Source organism: Dysidea avara, chromosome 7 (genome assembly GCF_963678975.1).
Source record: "Dysidea avara chromosome 7, odDysAvar1.4, whole genome shotgun sequence".
Taxonomy (NCBI): domain Eukaryota; kingdom Metazoa; phylum Porifera; class Demospongiae; order Dictyoceratida; family Dysideidae; genus Dysidea; species Dysidea avara.
The window spans coordinates 5,768,433-5,791,188 of NC_089278.1; the positions used below are offsets into that span (position 1 = coordinate 5,768,433).

At 37.7% G+C, this 22,756-nt stretch overlaps 1 protein-coding gene and 1 long non-coding RNA gene across 5 annotated transcripts; one reads left to right on the forward strand and one right to left on the reverse strand.

The window, feature by feature from the left end:
- Positions 1 to 20,489, reverse strand: LOC136260572 (uncharacterized). 3 transcript variants are annotated; one of them, XM_066054364.1, is made up of 15 exons: positions 20,370 to 20,489; positions 19,786 to 19,864; positions 19,269 to 19,340; positions 16,548 to 16,826; positions 16,437 to 16,490; positions 16,332 to 16,394; positions 15,369 to 15,506; positions 14,919 to 15,320; positions 14,574 to 14,675; positions 8,852 to 9,124; positions 7,853 to 7,918; positions 6,625 to 6,672; positions 4,844 to 5,125; positions 4,541 to 4,792; positions 1 to 2,007 (listed from the first exon to the last, which is right to left on the reverse strand). In XM_066054364.1, the coding sequence occupies exons 2-15, from the start codon at positions 19,847 to 19,849 to the stop codon at positions 146 to 148; spliced, it is 3,957 nt and encodes a 1,318-aa protein (XP_065910436.1). In that variant the 5' UTR covers positions 19,850 to 19,864; positions 20,370 to 20,489; the 3' UTR covers positions 1 to 145. The 3 variants fall into 3 exon arrangements, with proteins under 3 accessions (XP_065910436.1, XP_065910434.1, XP_065910435.1); XM_066054362.1 differs by having other exon boundaries at positions 14,919 to 15,506; XM_066054363.1 differs by having other exon boundaries at positions 14,919 to 15,506; positions 20,375 to 20,488.
- Positions 20,356 to 20,845, forward strand: LOC136260573 (uncharacterized). 2 transcript variants are annotated; one of them, XR_010703616.1, is made up of 2 exons: positions 20,356 to 20,664; positions 20,705 to 20,845. It is a non-coding gene; the product is annotated as an uncharacterized lncRNA (long non-coding RNA). The 2 variants fall into 2 exon arrangements; XR_010703615.1 differs by having other exon boundaries at positions 20,721 to 20,845.
- Positions 20,846 to 22,756: the final 1,911 nt, after the last annotated feature.

Sequence of the window (22,756 nt, forward strand, 5' to 3'; positions counted from 1 at the left end):
CATATTGCAACTAGCTAATTATAAAGATCACTACCAGCTTACAATCCAAGTGGTACATAATTGATATGATATAAAAAAAAGATATAGCCATGTAGATAAAAATACAAAGTAACTAACTACATCTTACAAGAGTATTCAAAAATACTTATTTTGACTGCCATTTCGACACTTGATATGGAGCAACCTCTTGGAGTTTAATCATGTAATTGGCATTCAAGAGACTAGACTGATCTCTTAAATTTGATGTCCAAATTTCATCAGCGACCTCATCAATTGCAGGTGGGCCTGCTGCAAGGGCAGCAACAATTCTTCTATGTAAGTCAAGTATCAATTTGATTGATGGCACTTGTAATTTGAGAAAGAAGTCATACTCTGGCATAAAACAATACAAAAAATCACTAGATTCTGTTAAAGTATGCTTAGGCTCCTGATCACACCGTGAGGCAACTCTTTCAATTAACTTTTTTGTACTCAGAGCAACTCGTCTAAGAGAAAAGTTAGTAAAATATTCATCAAGTACTTTCCCTGCAGTATTGTGATCCCCTTGTTTTACTAGAGCATCTACTTGTTGATTTAACTGAATTAGGTCCTGTGAACACTCCATCATTACACCTTGACATTCTGCTAATAGTTTATCAACTTCACTCTCAAAGCTTTTAAAATCTGGAAATTTAGCAGGAAAGCTGTAAACAAGTGAACAAACACACTGCAAAAGAGTCACTATCTGTGATGACCATGCAGCCATATGTTCCTCGTTATTTCTCATATAACTGTCCAGCTGACGTTTGCAGCTTTGTAGTGTACTTTTTAAACACCACTCTGGTGTACTTGCTATTTTATCAGCCATGTTGTGAGCACTTCCACGTGATAAGAACAAAATACCAAATGTTTGACCCTCCTCGGCTGGATTCATAAATGCTTCTGCTTCTTGTGAGTTACTCAAGTGCTCTGGTGGATTGTAAACCTGACTGTCAAGCAAATACTGAGCAATAATGTTGTGTATCTTGATGGCATCCTTGACACTGCCCCTTGTGTGAGTCAACGTGATAAGACCCATGGAGGTTAGTTTATCTAGCAGCTGAATACAGTTGACCTCATCAATATTGCATATAGTAGGGACATGATGTGTTGGAATAATGCCACCTCCGCCAACATGGTGAACTAAACTTAGCAAAGAATCATTTTCTTCTGGAGTAAGTAAGTCTAAACTTGCTTCAACACAAGCAGTTAAGGCTGTTTTTCTGCTGTGTGAATCGTTTTCATCAAGAGCATGACTGATGTGTTCTAAACCTTTACCATAAAGATCATTTTGCAGATTTCCAACTGCTTGATTGCTAACTTTCTTAAAGTTCATTTGTAATTGTCCTCTTGTAATGTAAAGAAGTAATGGCCAGAAATGTAGGTCACCTGCTAATTCTCTAATAATCATTTGATCATCTTCAGAAAGCTGTCCTTCTGTTGCAGTTAATAACATTTTGGTTGCTTCTAGTGTCCCCATTTGTCCAACTTTCACAACTTTACTTGAAGACAGTTGTTGGCAGACATCTCCCAATTTTGTAGTGACAATTATCTTGCAATTCCTGAATGCCATAATGTACGGCTGCACATCATGCACATTACAAACATCATCGATAATCACCAAGATGTTTGGGTAATTCTCAATTATCAGTGTATGAATGTATTGAGCAATGGAGTTCACATCACCATCAATCCTTGCTCCACAAGATAAATGTCGGTATAGACGTTTCAAGTTTGAACGTGGATCAGGGACATTTGGACCCAACTCGATGACAAGAAATCCGTCTGGGAAATATTGCTTGGTGGTTGTATTATGACAAAACGCTTTTGCTAAGGTGGACTTGCCAAACCCACCATCACCAACAATAGCGACTGCCACGGCAGACTCAGCCTGACCACTGTCAAGCACTGCATCAGATAACTCCTTTTCCAATATTAGACGACTGACATAATGTTGAGGGATGGGTGGAGGATGTAGAATGTTCTGACCTACATGTACAAGACTTACGGTCAACCAGAAATAGTTATAATAACACATATACTTTTGGTGATAACTCAACTTTGCTAATAAGCATGCAATTTTCTTTTCTATAGACTAGTTTATTAGGTTGAGAGATTTGAAGCTGCTGGTGTTAATCACTCAAGAGTTATAGCATGGTTTGTGGAGGGCTTCAAAGCATTACTACATGTCAAATTGCTGGGAAAGTAATAACGTTTTTGCCAAGATGATTAGTGAAAAACAGCCAACACACACATGAGCAGGGACAGAACACCATTAAGAAAGGCTTACTTTAGCAATCAAAGTGCAGTGCACAAAAACAGTTACATAATTTTTAAAGTTTCACGCAGATAATTGATCCTTTCAGTATTGCTAAGAAAACACAATAAAGAACACTTTATGATATGTCCCGGCACCCATTACTACAGAACTGTTCTAAGTCACAACACCTAGCTTATCTATAGTAGTATACTGTAGAAAACTGACGTGAAGTAATAATATACTGCAGTGAGTAATGCCAAAGAAACCACAAATCATTAGTGACATCATTCAGGTGCCACACACTAACAAAACTTGCAGTTTATAAGCACCCAACAAGCTGTTTCACTAAGCATACAATCCAGAGGAGGTTGGACACGCTTTAAGTGCCACTAGAACAAATTACACAAAATCCCTTTTGTAGAGGAGGTTAATACTTCGTGATCTCAGAATAACTCACTGAGTCATTTCATGTTCGTTAATAGAATACGTATGTAAAGGCTGGTGAAGTAGTGTACACCAAACTGCAACTTATTAATTTCACCCGGAATTCAAGCACTGATTACAAAACAAAGTACATTGCCTTGAAGCTTACACAAAGGACAATCTGAATATCTAACAACCCCCAGCGATCCCTACCATTTTTCAGTTTTGTATTGCAACTATTGACAATCACGTGAAATACCAAATCAAAGAATGCAATTAAAGTACAGCTTACGTGAACGCGTCCAACCTCCTCTACATAAAATCTAGCCTTGGCACAGTCACCATTTAATTATGCAATGTGGTACAGTTAATGAAATTTTATAGTGTACAGGTTGGCTTTCCTAAATTGAAGGGCTTCAATTTTACAGTAACCAAAGGCTCTACATAAATGAAATTAAATTATCAGGTGAAGTCCCATGAATGTTATGATTGGAAGCTATGACTGAATTTTAGTTGTAACAGCTGTGTTGAGCCAGGCATAGCCTGACACAAGATGGGCTGGCCCGGTTGGCTAAAGATGGGACACATTCAGGAAACTCAGGCAAGTGGTCCAGGATTTTCTGTGCACTAAAGAAACAATGTCAATCTACAATGTCACCATGTTTCCAGACATTCCTGTGACACTCTGGTGACATGTATATATTATTGGCAAAAGGAGCACCCACTTGCTTAAACATGGCAGCTATAGCTTATTTCAGCTTGTTTCTATGCTTGATCGTTACAATTTTAACAAAGGGCCTATTATTTATTGTGCACTTGTTCTAGCTCATTATTGTATATTTAGCATGGACTCCTGTTGTATGAATGAGAGCCAACCAGAGTTTATGTTCCAGCTAACCCGGGGGGAGTAGAGTCTGAACAGGGTGTTAGTAAACACTACATATGTAGGAGTACATCGATATGAAAATTTGCAAACATGGCATATCAATTACACATTGTTGATTCTAATACTAATAAAAATATTTATTGTAGTTACCTATTTGTAAACATTTGCACATTATTAAAAGCTTGGGGTCCTAAAAAATGTGAACATCTGACCTAATTAAATTTGTGAAAGAAATTGAACAGGTGTGCTACATCTAAGGCCACTCCAAATAAATTCTCTGTTTCCCGTCCACCGCCCGCATCTGATTACTGTCAGCTCTAAAACTTCCATTATTCCGTATTCTTCTATTATTTTCCGGATATTCTTGCATACTGACAGGCTCAGTAAAAGCCATCTCGAAAGGGTGTCAGCTCACGTGTTAGCAGTGCTATCAAGTTGGCACACATTTCATGTTTGTGTTATTTTTGCAATTTAAAAAGGAAGGAACAAGCTTAAGCATGCCTTTATGCAGCTTTTTATGGTTGCGCCAGGCAAACAATGGCTTGAAAAGCTGCCAACCTTAATAATGAAATAATGGAAATGGACCACCCGCCCGCATGCAAATAAGCCCGAGCCCAGGACGGGAAACAGAAAATTTATTTGGAGTGGCCTAATAGGAACCTTGCTTCTATGTGCATTGCTTAGCAATCTACCCAAACTAGACACCACAAAAAGAAAGTTTGCATTCACAGGAGTTAAATACAGTCCATGAAATCGCTGGAGCAAGTTTGCTCATGGACTAGCTATCCTGGAGGCGAATATTTTCAACGATTACATAAGTACATAAAACTCCTAATATAGTCAAATTAGTCATTCTGTGTTCATGCATGAGTAAGTGCCTAGCTGACAAGTAACAGACACTTGAGAGTCATGCATGCTTATCAGCCAGAAACTGCAGTACATGCTCACGGTACCTGATTCAGTGTCAGTAACATTATAGCCATACTGATGAAAGGGAGAATGAGAAGCAGACATGATTGTCTTAGCAGTGTTTCCACTACCAGCAGTAGTGTACTGCTGACTAGAATCTGGAATCACTGATCCTGGAACAACAAAATGTTGTACCCCTCCTGGTGAAAGCACTTTTAGGTAAGTAACAGCTGTTGTTGTTTTAATCCTCCAGTCTGTGGAACCCTCTGGTTTGTTGCTCAAAACTGCAAGGATCTCTGTAATAACAATACACAAATACATTTTAAATCATGGCCTGAATGCCTTACCATTCCTGAACATTTCAAGATTGTGTTTTAATTCACCATCTTCAATCATACGATCTAACACATCACAGACGTCTAGTAGACGTTCCTCGCAGTCAAGGCTCATTATTAGCACATCCATCAGTATTTGATTTGCTTCAAGTGCAGATTGACACTGTTCCAGTTGACTGCGAATAATAGAATTACCAGGAGATTGTGGTCCACATAGTATACTGAAGTTTTTAAAACGATCAGGTGAAAGACTATGACAAAGTGTGTTGTAGTATTTCTTCATGATTTGCATAACTAGAAAAAATACAGAGCTAAAGGCCTGGTACCAAAGATCAAATATTCAACATAAGTACATACATACGTACAACATATGTGTCTAGTACACTAAACAAATTTCAGTTTAACAAACAAATTTCAGTATAACCCTGTCACCATCCTAACTATTGACCAAAAAAACTAAGTTAACATCTTAACTCTTTTTGAAAACTATTACAAACACCTCTCTAAGAAACAAACAAACAACAACAACAATTTTTAAGCAACTTTCAACAATGCAGGCGAAAGCCAATCATTAATTTATCAGAACTAAGTAATTTGTCTCTTCACAATAAGTAATATAATGCAGTTTGAGGAGTGAGGCTGACAGAGATTATCTTTACATAAACGCGTCTTCCATCAAAAAGTTACTACCTGGTGGAACTCCCTTCCAATCCTCATACCGTAACAATTTATAAAATCATTATTGTATGGTGTGTAATTACGGTGTGTTTAAAATTGGTTTAATATTAAGTGGTGTACTGGTATGTGTGTCTCAATAAGTAACTGTGTATGTGGATACTCTGGGGGGATGAAAGAATGGCTTTGGCTGAATCCCAGCTATATAAATAAATCAAATCATTTGAGGCTATTTAGCTTCAATGTTCACCTGCCTATAACAAGCTTGCTATATACTGAGTCCCTAAGTTACTGCTGTTGGGCCCTGTTATTTCAGTGGATCCTCAGTTATCCTGTCCCTAGAGTTAGCTAGAGGTGTTCAGATAAGTGATAACTGAAGCCCATTGATTCAATTACTCTAATAGATGTATAACATTGGCAAAATACTCGCTAATTGAACAGTTAGTTTTTGATGTTTGAGATGCTCGGATAACCCAAGATCCACTATGCTTTCATTTGAAATGTAGTATAAACTACTCTGCCTTAAACATCTTCCAGACAACTTTTAACATGATAAACTGCTGCAGCAGAAAAGCAGTACAGTCAAGTAAAATGATAATCTACTGGCCACTGTTTAGTATGGTAATATTTATATTGATGCTAGCAATAATGTATCAGGATCGGTTGCAGCAGCATTTATAAACAGTGATGGTGAAGATATCAGGTGAAGTGAGGCAGCTGTTTAAAGTAAACATGATCCTTCTGGTTGTAACTTAATGCTGGTAAGGAGCAACAGTACAAGTACAAACACATCAAATTCTATTCCATTAGTAAACAGCCTCCATCTCAACCTATGCAGTCAGTCATTTTAATCTGAGACATCTTAAGTGTTGACAAATTATCACCACAACTGTGATGCAGATGTTACTAGACACTTTTTTAGGAGCAAGTGAAAATGCCCACTTTAAAATATGGTCTGGTTATCCAACCAGATACAATGACTAAAGCTGTGCCTACAGCATAAGAGCATACAGAGAAGCAGAGCAATATTTTTATTACCACTACCACTTCTGCCTCTTTAGCATATTCACATGTACGTATACATCATACAAATACCATTATATATGCATTTTTACTACCTTTAGAGTTAGGATCCACAGCACTCAATTTAGAAAAAACAATAGGATCTAAAGGAAAACAGCAACATATGTTTTACATTTCACAAACAATTAATGAGTACTTGTACCATGGTACGTGGGCAGATCAAAGTGTGCCGCCATGGTATAACTAAGATACACCACTGGTTGTTAGTTAGGCCATGCTTAGCTGGTAGTTTGAACACGAGTCAAAGTGAGGTGTCAATGACACAGTACCAGGTAAGCAAATATAGTTGGCTTCGTGCTAAGTACTGCAGGAGTAAAGGAATGAATCTATGCTTCAACCATAGCTTTAACTAGCTTCTATTGCTACAGCGCACTACTAGTACCGGGTAGACTAGTACACATGGATACACGTGTTTTCGTAACTTTATTCTAATAAATTAGTGCATGCACGACTTGTGACTTGTAAGAAAGAGGAGTAGCAGCAGTAATACAAGAGAGAATGGGTTTAAGAAGCTATTTTCAGCACAACCCGTGAGTCCAGTCTGCCAGTGTGGTGAGTCATGGTACAAGCCAGTTATATCACGTTTATTCATATGATATCATAGTTATTAACACTTGTCCTCGGCTTCGCCTCGGACTCCTGTAATAACTACGATATCATACTCATACTGTGATATAACTAGAACATAACCCAGAGCAGCACTTTGTTATAACTTAATTCTTGTGAACCCCAGGCAGCAATGACTACAGAATTTACTCTTTTGGAAATTATAGCATTCTCTGAGCTAACTATACTCCACTTTAATGCTAACTCTCTTTAATACATTTCTATCCATCGACATTACACACCTACATTGTGAAGCTAGACTGTATAGCTTTGAGCACTTTTAATCAAATACCGTATAGAGGGAAACTTTTGTGGAAGTAAACATTGGCGAATAGCAAGCTAAATTGCATTTGGTGAAATAAAGTTTGTGAATTCAAGCTCAGTGTTTAGCTATAAAGATGAGGTGCTATGAGTAATTGGTGAGTTAAAACTTTGGCGAATTTATAGCAAATCTCCAAGTTTCCCCCCACCAAAGTTTCCCTCTATACGCCATAATACATAGACACAAAGGTATTGCACACATCAAGCCAGTGCAACATCAACTATGACCACAATTACACTATTCCCACATCTATACAGCTCCAAGGGAAGTAATTGTCATGCACACATGTAAAACAAACTATGCTAAACAACTGACTAGTGCTTTCTATATCTTACCAGGTTCATCATCCGCCTTACTGTGGCTCTTAGGCTGAGGTTCTTTTTGAATATTATTTATAACATCTACAAGATACATTCTTTCATAATACACAATAGTGATACATCTGACACATACACCCTGTACTAGCCAAACTGTTTACATTTAATATTGAATGCATAAACTTAGACATTTGTGAAGACTGCTGCTACCAGAGCTTCCTTGCCTGATTGCACCTGTTCCATTGTAGCTGCAGCATAACAGCTAGCTATGCATTGTAGCAATTATGCATTCTATGACAATAAACTATGCACCATTATGCATATCTCACTGAGACAACATCTTTCAAGAGCCACTTGTAGTAGTGAATCTTGAGTACCACAATACAATAAAATCTACATATCTCAACGAGTATTGCAGCAGTTAAGATTTCAGAATGGATCTCATATACATGCACGTGTGCACTTACATATACTAGAGATAATTGGGCGTATTGATATATTGGTCTCCATTGTATCACGATACAGCGATATATCACATGATACAAAGTGGAGTATATTTGTTACTTTTTTGAAATAACGATACCCCTTTTCTCTTCCAAATGCTAAATAATCATTGAAGTGTAAAAAACAGCATCTATAATATATAATAATTTGATCCACAAGAATGTCAGCCATCAAAATGTAGTACATTTCTTATATCCATACACCTCAATACATCGATATATCGTGATACATAAAAAATCTAATTTCGTATCGATACGTATTATGGCCTCATCATTTGATCGATATGCAATATATCGATATAGTGTTGCATCACACACACACACACACACACACACACACACACACACACACACACACACACACACACACACACACACACACACACACACACACACACACACACACACACACACACACACACACACACACACACACACACACACACACACACACACACACACACACACACACACACACACACACACACACACACACACACACACACACACACACCATTGCGTAATTCATTAACAACATTAGTCATGTTGGGTGATTCACTGATTTTCTCCAAGTGATCACAGAGGTCAAGAAGATCCTCCCTGCACTTCATGTGTACAATTAGAGAATCTAATATCTTCTTGTTGGCTAGTATGGTATTTGTACAGCCGAGAATGCTGGTGATGTCTGTGTCCGTTAAATGCTGCTCCAACTTGCTAACTGTATGCATGTAGTTCTCAGGGAAGCTTTGATAGAGCAAACTATATCTGGATTTGAGTGGCTCAAAACCTGTATTGATCATAATACTGCACATGCATAAGTTATATAGAAGAGACTCTGTATTTATTATAATACCATTATTACAAAGGCATTTAAGGAATGACCACACAAGATTATACTCTAACAAAACATACATGTTGACCAAGATTCGGGCAGTCTGACCACCAGGATAAAGAAGGAGACAATAACACAGAGCAAATTATAACTAGCTATCATTGATCTGACATTATGTCAGATCAAAGTCAAAGTTAATCTGACATGATCTGACATTGTATAACAATGAACGTGCAAAGCTAAGGGGGTCTGAGGGCATGCTGCAACCCAGAATTTTAAATGTTCTGAGATTGTAAATGATGAGTATTTAGACACCCAAAACTCCTTCAGCAGCCATGTACTACATATTACTGTTGAGCCACATGTATAGTGAATCTATGATTATGGATGAGTTGCCATACATTTGACACATGTTGGAAAGTGTGAATGCATGAACTTGAAGGTCCATGGGTGAACTGTGCCTGTTTTGTAATGAAGAAAGGTGCCAACAACAAAACCCTTGGTATCATCAGCAAGTGAACTTCAAAACTGTTTGTTTAGTGTCAGCGATGCAAGATATGAGTGTCGGTTTACCTCATTTTGGGGAATGCAAAAATGTAAGTTACACCTCTGTACAACACTGGATTCATAAGTTAAGACCATTTAATTAAGTGCCTGTAAACTATTTTCACTACTATCACTGTACAAACTGATCTTTATACTTCGGAGTGCTATACTTTCAAACCTCTTGGCTTTTAGGACTAAAAATTTGGTTGACCATTCCTCTAATAAAGGTAATGTAATAATAAAAAAAAGGAGTACGTCAACATGTGGGGTTTTGCAGATCCAGTCACAATGTAAAGCCCAAAAAAAAGAAGAAAATAAGAAAAAACTTATCAATGCACTCATTTATCTGCAAAACCTGACATAATAGTGCATTTTTTCAAATTCTTTATTAATAAAACTGCAACTCCATTGTCTGCATAGTCAAAGGAATGCTCTGGTGAAGATTTAGCTTCGGAGAAGTTGAAGTATTAACAACATAAAGATCCATTTATACAGCAAATCATTAAAATAGTTGGTACAGATTTTTGTGTAGCCATCTTATGATTGTACAAATTTTGTGTTGACCCGGTATACAGGCAGTGCCTTTACCGGTAATTAATAATACTAATAATACTAATTAAATAACAACTATAAGGAAAAGTTAGAAGCTTTACACTAGAGTAGGGATCATCAGTAGTAACTGTAGTACAAATTATGGAGGTTTGTACTTTCTCACAAAATGTATATATTAGCCAGAAACCAGCCTCACAATACCTTCATGGCATTTTGGCAGTAGGGTATATATAACCAAGCCTTAAAAATGCCTTCAGTATGACCTAAAATGCTTCCAATCAGTTTCTACAAAAAAAATTGTTTAGAGGAAGTTTCTACTGCCTGACTGACTTACAGTGGAACTTTAGTTATCTGAACCCCTTGGGACCAGGGGTGGTCCATAAGTCTGAAAAGTCCATATCTCTGAAACTGTGTATAAATAACCTTAAAATAGCATAAAGAACATTGGTAAAAATCAGTATTATTCAACTATCCTAATAGAACAATCACTACTCTAATAGAACAGTCATTTTTGACTTACTTTAACCCAAAACTCTCACCTATAGTGCAGCAATTCAAGTTTTATAATCATGTCCAGGCAAACGCAGAGATCACTGCTGTGTACATAGCTGCACTACGTATGCTAATTGATCACTACGATTTTGGAGGGTCCTTATGTGCCATGTTACAAGATCACTTAGTTCATGGTGTAAATCACAAGGAATTCGATGCTGACTCCTGCAAAAAATGATTTCACGTACAAGAAGGCCCACAAACTTGCACTAACTCTGGAAGCTGCAGCAAAAAGCAGCAAAGATATTAGTACTATAGTACCACCCAGCAAATAGAGCCAATCTTAAATTTCACAAGGTCCAAGCTACCTGATGGGACCCAGACAAAATCCCATTTAGCATCTCAGCGCAAGTTCCGTACTATACAATGCCACCAATGCCACAAGACTGGACACATTGCAAGTCCACACCAGAAGCCAATTCTCACCACAGTGGAAAGAAAACTCACCACTATTTGGAGGAAATCCCAGTACTGAGGACTCCTCTTGTGGATTACTCACCCTGCAGAGTGAAACTCATGATCCAATACCGGTTGGTACAGCTTGAACTTAACAATGTTCCTGTCAGAATGGAATTAGATACTGGAGCATCACTGACATTGATTAATAAGGCTTCATAAGATCTCATTACACAGAAAGGGCATGCTACCCTTGGGTAAAGTTAAAACCTACACTGGTGAAGCTGTGGAGATGTTGGGGAGTACCACTGTTGAGGTGAAGTATGGTGAGCAATGGGTGTGCTTGTTGGTTAAGCAAACTTAATATTAACCAATTAGCAGACATTCACACCTTAGTGGCACCAAGTAAATCAGATTAGGTAAATACCTTACTATTTAAGGAAGAGCTTGGTATTTTAAAGGAAGTCAAAGTCAAATTATAAGTGTCCCACCCAAGTTTGTCAGCCAGAAGCATTCTTTTTGCTTTAAAAGGCAAAGTTGAGGCTGAGCTTGAATCCCTAGAAACCACTGGAATTATTTCTACAGTTAGCTAGTCACTCAGACTGGGCTGCTGCACCCATAGTGCCAGTAATGAAGCATAAGGTCATATTCGTGGGCAACCATTAATAAGGTCACCTATAGAACCCAAGATAACCTTCAGTATTAGCAAAGTTGCCCTATCAAGCAATCATACCCACTACCTAGAGTGAAGGATTTATTTTCAGCCTTAGCAGGAGGCAAATACTTCTCTTAAGTCAGACATTTCCCAAGCTTACCTACAATTGCCATCACAGTTGCCATCAGATGAGCTCTCCAAGCAGTATGTCACAATGATTACCCATCAGGGTCTGTTTAAGTACAATATAGACTGCCTTTTGGTGTGTCAGCTGCACCTACAATTTTCAAGTGTACCTTACTGTAAAGGTATCTCAATTACAAGGAAGCACTATGGAGGTAAGGGTGTAGCCAAAAATTTTAGAATGCGAAGCAAACCTGATTACTCTATTAGAGTTGAACGTAGGTGACTGCTCTATTAGAGTTACTCTCTTCATTCAAATAAATATTATAGTTTTCTAAGGCAACTGTCTTGGTTGTCTTAAATGATAGCTATGCCATTGGTACCCAGACCATCTTGACAAAAAGTTGCAGGCTATAGGTTAAATAAGTCTCCTGCTCTGTATCTTGGTAATTTAAATAATGAGTCTGGTCTCCACCTGACGCAGGAAAAGTGAAGGCTATTCAGGAAGCACCTGTGCCAAAGAATCTAGAACTCACCAGTGGCATGTGCCTTTTGGATTCCGATGAGTGTCTGTCCTCTGTGCCTTGCCTTTCCTTTTACTTTCAATCATGCTGGTTGTCATCTTCATGCAACAAAATCATACCAAATTGTTAATTTTCTGTATTGACAATTTCCATATTTAGATGCCACAAAATTATTTAAAGCGCTCAGGTTGCTTTACTCGCATAAATAATGTTTCTCTACTATCTACGGTACTCATAGCTACACATTAGGATTTACCATGCCCCTTCACAATTTGGCAGCACCGTGACATACCCTTTAATGATCTAGCTGTATCGACTACACTTCTTAATGGTAGCACGATGAAAAGAAGGCATGGAAACACCACACTATATTGTGTGGATAGTCAGTCATCTGAGGCTTACTCTTGAGATACCCTAATAAAGCAGTCACTCTAATACATAGCCTGTTCAATATTCTAATAGAACAGTCACATCTGTAAATTAACAAAAAAAAACAGGGTATTTAAATTTTTTTAAATGAAGTTGAAACAAGGTATATATATATATTTATAGTTATAACACAGTTACAAGAGATATGACAAAAATAAACACACGAGTGCCCACAGGGCGTGAAGTGCATATATTTTTGTCACATCCTGAGTAATCGTATTATAACTGTTATATTCTACACCCCAGTAGATGAAACGATTATAGATAGCAATTTATAGTGAAACAGCACCTGTTGAAGATCAAAATCAGTAGAAATCCTAGACATTTTAGAATCTTTAGCAGTGCCACACCCATCTACTCACAACTCAGTGAAGGAGACAAGAGTTAGTGAAGCAGACAAGAGTTAGTGAAGGAGACAAGAGTTAGTGAAGGAGACAAGAGTTAGTGAAGGAGACAAGAGTTAGTGAAGGAGACAAGAGTTAGTGAAGGAGACAAGAGTTAGTGAAGGAGACAAGAGTTAGTGAAGGAGACAAGAGTTTATCGAAAATCCTTCTTCTTGCTTACAGTGCTAAGGTGAATAATCCTTGGTTGATTTAGGCACTTGTTATTCAAGACTTGTTTACCATTTAGATAAGGATTTCGTGGAATGTACCATATATGGTAAGCGTAGCCACAAAGTGTGGTATATCAGTTATATACCACAGAGCAGTGTTTTTGATCTCAACCACAGGTGTGGTATATATGAATGATGGTATTACAACAAGTACACAGAAAAATTTGGAATTTTCAACTAGAATAGCACATCGATAAAAAGTACTGAAACAAGCTGGAGTAGTGCACGATATTAAATCACAGTAAAACAATAAGAAGTGTTATATCCCTACTGTGCATTTCCATTATGGCATCTTAGCACAGTAGGAATATAACACTTCTTGTTGTTTACTGTGATTTAATATTGTGCACTACTCCAGCTTGTTTTAGTACCTTTTATTGATGTGCTATGGTCCCTACTCTAGTTGAAAATTCCAAATACTCCTGAGTTTGTTAACTTTTTTTGTAAATATTACTGGTGAACCCACGCATACCGCATCTGAAATGGCGCCGTGCGTCCCAGCTATATCAATTATCATCTGAAGAGTGAAGTATCCATTACGCTTCATTGTCAGCTATGTTCAACCCGTTACACAGCATTTCGGATCTAGAACTGTTAAAAAAAACACCTCTGCAATCCATACATACCGAAAGAAATGGTGCCGCGCACCCCAGTTATATCAATTATCATCTGAAAAGTGAAGTATTCATTACACTTTGTTGTCGGCTGTGTTCAACCCGTTAAACAGCAGTACGAATCAAGAACTGTACGAAAAGCACCTCTGCAACCAAAACAGCTACTATGAAAAATACGGACGATTTCTGATATGAAGGGAAGCCATCACATGCTATCACCAAATCAACACTTTTTGCTGTCCGCAAAGATGAATGGGACACAAAGAAGGATACCGGTAAGGCCATGAAGAATGCATATATTGTATATTATAAACTCTTGGTACAAGCTATGTGGGTTTTGCTGAGATAGTCACATAAACACACATGTTAAACACTAACATGCAATGTAACAAAAAATTACCTTTCTCTTCCAGTAATGTAACTGGGTCTACTGCAGAACCCACAACTGAAGCTGCAGAAGCACTGGGTTTGGCTGACACTTTGCTACCAACTGATGCTGCTGCTACAATGCACAATCACAATCACATAAACTATATAGTTTTCAAGGTTTATTTGGTATTTAGATAATTAACATAATGTTTTGAAATATAAAGTATAGATACTCTAATAGTACAATGAAATACTCTAATAGAGCAGTAATTCTCAGCGTTAAGTGCATAACTTGTATTTGGATTACTGATACACATGCACTGAATGTACACAGTGCCTCTTCACAGTAAACAGTTTTACAAAATGATTTACTGACCTGTTGTAGTAGTAGCTTGCAATAGTGGCTTGTCACTCAGTGGACTGGCAGGATAAAGACTTTCACCATACGATGTGAGTGATGAGTGATCTCTACTGGGTGAAAATGGAGATGATGAAAATTGTGGTGGTGACTTGGCAGGAGTTGAAGCTTCAGAAGAGAAAGATCTCTCAAAAGAGGTATTATGATCATGAGAGAGTGTGTGAGGCTTAGATTTCACTTCTTCACTGAATACATCAGCTTCTTCTGCTCCAGAGAGCTGAGGTGACAGCAGCACAGATTGGTAAGAGGGAGTATTGACTGTGTGATTGGTGTCATCCTTCAAGTTTGGCACTGTATCACAAGTTGCAGCATTTAATGCGACTGATGAAGATGTCATAGGTGGCGTGTACAAGTCTTCAGCTGGATTAAGAGAAGTATTTACAGCATAATAAGGTAATTGAGCATTACATCTATGTAGCTGTGGTGCCGTGTCTGAATCTGACAAAGTGAAAACGTCTGAAATTATTGGAATCCTAATCCTCCTAATTGTAACTTTCACTAGCTCAGCCTGAACTTCTGTTACCTCCATCACTGTAGCATCTTCATCTGAAAAATGATGTCATGTGTGAGAAAATGTTTGGAAATGTTTGTAACTACACTTCTGATAAGTTAGCATGTGACTGGCTGAGCAACAATCCATTGTTTGTCCCTTGAATTCCATTTTGCTGTTACTCTGTAACGTGTAACAACAAAGGAGTGGCCTGCTAATGTTTCCGCTTTTAGTACTAGACAGTAGGAGCAGCAAAAAAAAATCAATTTGTCAGGAGCTATATTATTACACAATTCACGACTGAATCAAGCCATGAATTGGCTCAATCAGTTCATTATGAACTGGCAAGGTATAGCGCCTTCCCTATATTCCTCTATGTGCACAAAGAAGTCCAATCCGACAAAGAAATTATGATAGGAAACTTAATGCATCATAAATTAGCACCCATTACTCACATGCCCTTTACTGTATTCGACACAAAACGAAGATTTTTATACTCTCCATGAACAGCTGAATCTGACGGTGCCTAGTTTCTATTGATTTGAGCCTCCTTTCACCACTGCATACCAAAGTGATTGAAAACATGCAAAAATTTATGCAGTACACATATTTTTACTGTACATATGAGTATACTAGATAGTAAAAATGTTACTCTGTTAGTGAGCTATACTTTATACTTGACAATGTCAGGCTTATGAAACTAAATCCTTCGTGTACTGTAAATATCCTTGGGATTTTGTGGCAAAATAGAATCTTGAGAAAATAACAGGTTTTCGGTGAAATTATTCAACTGCACAGCCCAGCTATTCCTACCCACCGCATGTTGAATGTGTTAAAAAAAGAAACAATCTGGCATTCGATAGTAATCTTAATTTACTTACCAACAGCAGAATATGAAGGAAGATCACTGCCCTCAAACTGTATCTTCTCATCTTGAAACTCTTCTATACGTAACATCAATTATAAACATAACTAACTAATAGTACCTTCATTATCTTCATCAACAGCAACTGTAGCCTGAATATCTTCAGGTAGAAATTCTAGACACATTTAGTAAGCATTAATAAGCATGCAAGCAATGATTAACATAGCCAAACCATCTCTCAGTCGATCAATCATCCTACGAAGGTCAGGTAACTGTATTAACTGTTCCACAATGGATAAAAACTTTGAAATGTTGTAGTCTTTCTCAAATTCAGTTAATAAAAATGTCAAAACTCTTTGATTACAAATCCGTATAGTTCTGCCACTACAAATGAATGAAATCACTTCACTGGAGATATGGTAGTGTCTTCTCAGTACTTCAACACTCAGTTTACAATTTGGCATGAAGCTTTGATAGAAAATATTATAGTATTTTGCAAGCCTGGCATAACCTACAAAAAAGAGAAATAATTGTACTCAAAATCAACCTAGTACAACAAGGAAAATGAAACTATTTGTACCATATAGAAAAGGCCACTGTTATTCGTATGACAATGATTAAAAGGATCCTAAATGAAAAGGAATCCTGTTTCTGCCTTACAAACATAAACCAAGAACTAGTTACATACACCCAAAAACCCAACCTTAACTCTAACTGCTTGTTAAACATGATCATGTCTTTCACTGTCTGTATGAAGGTAAGTTTTTGGTGAGATCGAGGCAAGCTAGGGTTAGCACAACTTTGCTGGGACAGGTGCTCCGTGCCCTTCAACCCTAGAGTTCACCACCAGTTTACCCTAATACAACTAGTGTGTTTGATAATAGGTGTGTGCGATAATGAATTTTTTACTATTGCGATAATGCACCTCATTATCACTATTATCACGATACTTGACCACACATGTAAATACCAATTAGATACTGTAAATGTCTCTATAAATTTATTCTTGTACCACTCATTATGGTTGCTTTATAGCTATATTGGAAACCACTATCATGACAAAAATATTGCAACTTCAGGTTGGCCACATGCAGTTTACAGTAGTATCCAGAAATTTACTAGTATCACGATAATGCAATAATGATAGTTTTTACGATAATAACTTTTCATGATAATCGATTATTCACGATTATTGCACAGCACTATTTGATATAAGTTATGATGGATGACTGCAGTACAAATAGCAAAGAAAACATAACCAAACAGCTGTCATATGAATAACCCCTCCATTAAAATTATATAACACATACAACACACCCTCGCACAATTTCATATGCTCACTTGTAATCAAGAGTTAGTGTATTTATAAAAAGTAGTGAAGAATGATGGTATTACAACATAGTTCAGTGGGAAAATTCCTACATTGGCATGTTATAACAGTTATTTTGTTCAATGTCACATTAGGATTTATCCCACTGAGTTATATTTGCTATAATATCATCAATCATCTCTTGTTTCACTACTTTTTATTGCTTAGATCCCTACTTCATTTTAATAGCATATAGCTATATACATGTGACTGTTCGAGCCCTACCAAGAGGCTGGTCACAATTTTGAATTTTCACTGCGTTGTATAAATACAGCTAGACAAATAATAAGAGGGCGTGGTCATCATGGTCAAGTAATAGATTGTTAAGAGGTGTTTTCTCTGTGCTCAATTGTTATAAATCAAACAAGATCGTTAATGGGTGTGGTCTCGAACCCAACGTGAAGTTACAGGTGTCCAGTACTTCTTACAGTGTAGCATAAGCACTTTAAATGGTTTTGTGGCATCTAAAAATATGCTACTCAAGGAAAGTGTTGATACGGAAAATTAATGCCTCGATATGGTTTCATTGCATGAAGAAGACTGACAACCAGCTTGATGGAAGATAAAAGGCACAGAGGGCACACCCCTACTCGTTGGAATCCCAAATAACATATTTCACTGGTGACTGTGATGTAAAATGGTGGATATGTGCTGCTTTATTTGGCCTCCAGCTGTGCAACTGTGGTCAGGCAGGCAGGCGGGTGGGCAGACGATAATTCGAGTTTCAGTGATGCTTTTCATGCTCTGTTAGATAGACTAAGATTTATTCATAAAGGTGATTTTCATCGCAGAGGATGTCTCTAGGATGATTTTTATTAAAGGTGGCATATTAGGCAGCGCTTGTCACTTTTGGGACGATCCCTACTTAACCAGTACTACCGTACTGTTTGACAAATGGGAATTCAAATAATAGCCTAGTTGAACTTGATATTTAGTAAGGCAAGTTGTAGTTTATTTATCAAGTGGATTGCTAAATTCATTGCTTAAGAGAATGCTGATTGCCCTTTTAGGATCTGCAGTCAATAACTACAATGAAAACAACTATTCAGAATGTTTTTTTTATAAAGACTTAGTATCTACCGTATACCCGGAAATTTTCGCGGTATGTATATTTCACGATTTTGTCCATAGTCATGATTTTTATGTTTTTGCATTTTAAATTTCACAGATTGCTGTTGCTCGATTCGAAATTTTTGTTCTCAACCACATAGCCACAAAGGGTCTGCATTGATATTTACTCCAATCATCGTACAGTACATCTGAACCAAGTAGCACAGTAGCGGCAATCTCTGTGCGAGGCATACCGGTAGTCTTGCAGTAGGCCAGCTTCGTTCGTGAGCCATGCCCACTTTAAAATCAGGAAAGTGTGATATGGTTTGTAAGCATATGTGGAGTTCACATATGCCTACAACACTATCACACACACCAGGAGACACACTGATTTATTAGTGTATTAGTAAGGTGATTTGTAGGACACACATAAATTTTCACGTGATAAAATTTCACAGTAGCGCTTTACTGACCATGAAAATTACGTACTGCGAACATTTCCAGGTATATGGTATACCTACTCAATACACTAACCAGAATGTTTGCTAATTCTACTACAGACCAGTGCAGCTTCATCAAGATGTTTCTGAGACAACACTGAGTCATCTATAGAACACAAAATAACATGCATAACGAACAAGTAGAATTTTCTTTAATATGATAAAATATATATATATTTTTGTGATTGGCAAAAAGGATTAGTGTACAAGTAACACCAATATGTCTTACACACCCCTATACCAGCTTCTTATTTACCCAGGTAGGTTATTAACTACAACTATTCTGAGTAAGTTATGTATAACAAATTCAACAATGAAGCGACTGAAAGCAACAAAGTGACGGAAAGCAACAAAGTGACGAAACAGCCAAAACAAGCTTGTGCAATGGCAGCAATGCTATAATTATTGTGCTACAGTCAATAGATGATCTATTTTGACCTGCGTAAGTGTTATTACACTAGGGGTCTCGGAAAATCATCTAGAGTTCATACAAAATAAAACAATAATAAGTTATCTGTTGGAATCATGTGTTTAGTATCACCATAGCATACCATGTTGTCTTTCATCAGTCAGTAATCCTTGCCATGGTACATCAGGGTAAATCCTTTTGGACATCGCCACAGCTTGCAGCTAAGAAACAATGGTGAAATTAATTATAAAAAGTGCAACTGTAGTTATTTACTAATTAGACAATCAACTTAATAAATAACCTGTGCATATGTTGACACATAAAGGTGAAGTACCAGCAATTACAGTAAGTATCAAAATGTAAAACTTCTAATTCTAATGTATTCAGTCCTCCCTTAGGGCTTAACGAAAATGTTTCAATACTGCATTTTAAACTGGATAATGAAACTGATACTGTGCAAGACTGAGTGAAGATGTCTATTTTGTAATGGTCATTATTATATCTCCACTACCATCCATGGCTCCCACAATCCTAATACGCATACGCCAAAATGGACGCACAGAAACTATGATGTTTTGACTATAGGTAAAAGCAATTCCACCTTAGCAATAGAAGCAGCTACACAATGCTCAGCCAATTCAAAGCCCTCCTTTAAAAAAAGCCCTCTCAAGATACGATACACATTAGAAATTATGCAAGGACACCACGAGCACAGTCTAAACACACTTTACCGCTCTAATTTGGTCCTCGTTATTAATATTTCGACAAAGAATCGCCGATCATCACCAACGACGGTCGTGAACAACAGGGGGATTTTTGTAACGATTCCCCTTACGTCAATGAAGATGTGGTGCGCGCCCCAGGGATCTCAACACCCCCGGGAAATTCAAGAGATTCTGCGGAGAGCTAGTGACCAGTGTAATAATATATACGATGTGATGGTGTTACAACTTAGATCTGCTTAATATAAATTCCTTGGTCTGTAATGAGTATAGTACTTCCATGATCACGTGACGATCAGGTGGGCTATCCCACGATGTTATAATTATCTCCTTTACCAGTTAGGTATACTGGAAGGTGAACACAGAAGGAGTTTCCTGAGATGCTTAGAGGAAGAAAAACAATATTAACTGCAGAGATATAACCATGTATGAATTGAGTGATTTTGCTGTATGTTCTATTAGGGTATATTTTCAAAATTACATGTAGTGAACAGGTTGGTTCAGGAGACCTGTTGGCTTTTTTCCTTCTGTTTGTACATACACAAGTTAACAATCCAGTAGGAAGGTCCCAAACTACTCCACCAGCTTCTGGTGTTAGGCAATTTGCCTAATACCAGAAGCTGGTGGAGTGCCACAATCAACTTGTGTTAGACATGTACATAGTCTAGAGCAACATTTGTATACCCAGAGGATTGTGACACACTATCACCCTATCATTCAATACATTCAAACACCAACAAACACATAGTTTAGTTGTTAGTTTATCAGGAATACACAATGTACAAAGTTTTTCAAAAACTAGACAAAATTGTGAGAACTTCATTTATGATGGTCAGACGGTGATTCATTAAATTTAGCCCTGCAGGTCAGTGCTGCATTTTCGAATTCATTTGGATGTCAGCCTCTTTACAGCCCCTGACATCAACATGTATATTACTCTTATACTTAATGTAACTGTTTGCGTGACATCACATTGTCATGAATTGTGTAATTTTGAAGCTTTCATGATCGAAACAATGGGAATATGGTCGTTTTGTGGAGAACCTTAACAATGTTAATATAATAGACAGCAAATACTGTTTATTTGTGTGCAGACAGTTTATGTTAGTTTTATTTGTGTTCTATCATAGTAAGTGACCTTTACTTTTACCCCATCCCACGTGTTTAATTTACCCATCTATGCTATGCTTGTTTATTCGTGCTAATATTTTGTGACATACACACACTCTAAGGAAAGCAACTAGAAGCTTTTGATGTTAAGATAGTTAACTCCCTGTATTTGGGATAGTATAACAATGGTAAGGGATGTAGTCTTTGATCATTATAGGTGTACAAACTCAGCTACAACTTCAACACCTGTGGGTGTTAGCAACAGGCCCCCACCTCAGTCCCTTGGCATACACGGAATGCGCATAGTGTAGCTATATTACACCATGATATCCCATTACTTGTCTAGACATGATATCAAATAGGTCTGGGTTAACTTTTGATTTTAAGACGGTAAATTGTACACCATACAAACAAAATAGAAAAGTTTTATGATTACTGAAAAACAGGCCTGCCTGGCCTAGTATATACCTACAGTAAAGCCAACACAGTTAAGAGTGCAGTTTCAAATAGTCTGGTAAAATACTCCTGTCATCTCCATTGGAACAGACTTTGCTCGGAGTTCTGGCAATTGCATCTGGAGCTCTCCTGGCAGTAGACGTATGTGATACTGGAGTGGAATATCCCTCTGCTAAAAGAATTGACTTTCTCTTCCGCCTCCTGGCTATTTCATAGTCATCGTCATATTCTTCCTTCAATGATAAGGAACGTCTCTCCACTCGTTGAGCTGCATGTCCTCTTGGACTACTAGTACTAGTGCCTGCTGACTTCTTGATTACTGGATGAGTTGACAAGTCAACAAAAGGTCTAGGAGCTGGCAATGGAACGGGCATATCTGAATTTCCACTGCTCTGTGAGCACACTGATGTAGACCTGCTCCGGTAAGGTGTAGGTTGGTCACACAAACACCAAGGTGAGAATGGCATGTCAGCTAAGAAGTTGGGACAGTACATAGCTGGCAGGCTAGCTTCTGGTCCGTAAAACAGAAAATTATGGATCTTGTCACGTATCTCCTTGACACGATCTTTAAAACAATCCATCCAAATTATACCCTTTGCTCCACCTGTACTCAAACTGCCAATCTCCACAAACACCATGCTTTTCCATAACCCACACCTCCGGATTTCATCACTTGAGAACTTCGTTTGAGTGCCATCGTTTGACGGAAAGATGATGTTCAGGGTTCCTTCCTTGCTTATGGTAATGATACGCAGTCCAGTCACCTTGAGACTAACAGCAATTGTGCTCTGTAGGATCTGTACGGCCCAAGCATCGTGAGCGTTG

What these genes read in the sequence shown, in the direction of transcription:
- LOC136260572 (XM_066054362.1), bottom strand. Translation starts at nt 19,849, where the DNA reads ATGTCCAAAAGGATTTACCCTGATGTACCATGGCAAGGATTACTGACT. An exon ending in TCCTTCATATTCTGCTGTTG is followed by an intron (nt 15,507 to 16,331) that starts GTAAGTAAATTA and finishes ATCATTTTTCAG; the next exon opens with ATGAAGATGCTACAGTGATG. An exon ending in TGTTAATGAATTACGCAATG is followed by an intron (nt 7,919 to 8,851) that starts GTGTGTGTGTGT and finishes TGTATCTTGTAG; the next exon opens with ATGTTATAAATAATATTCAA.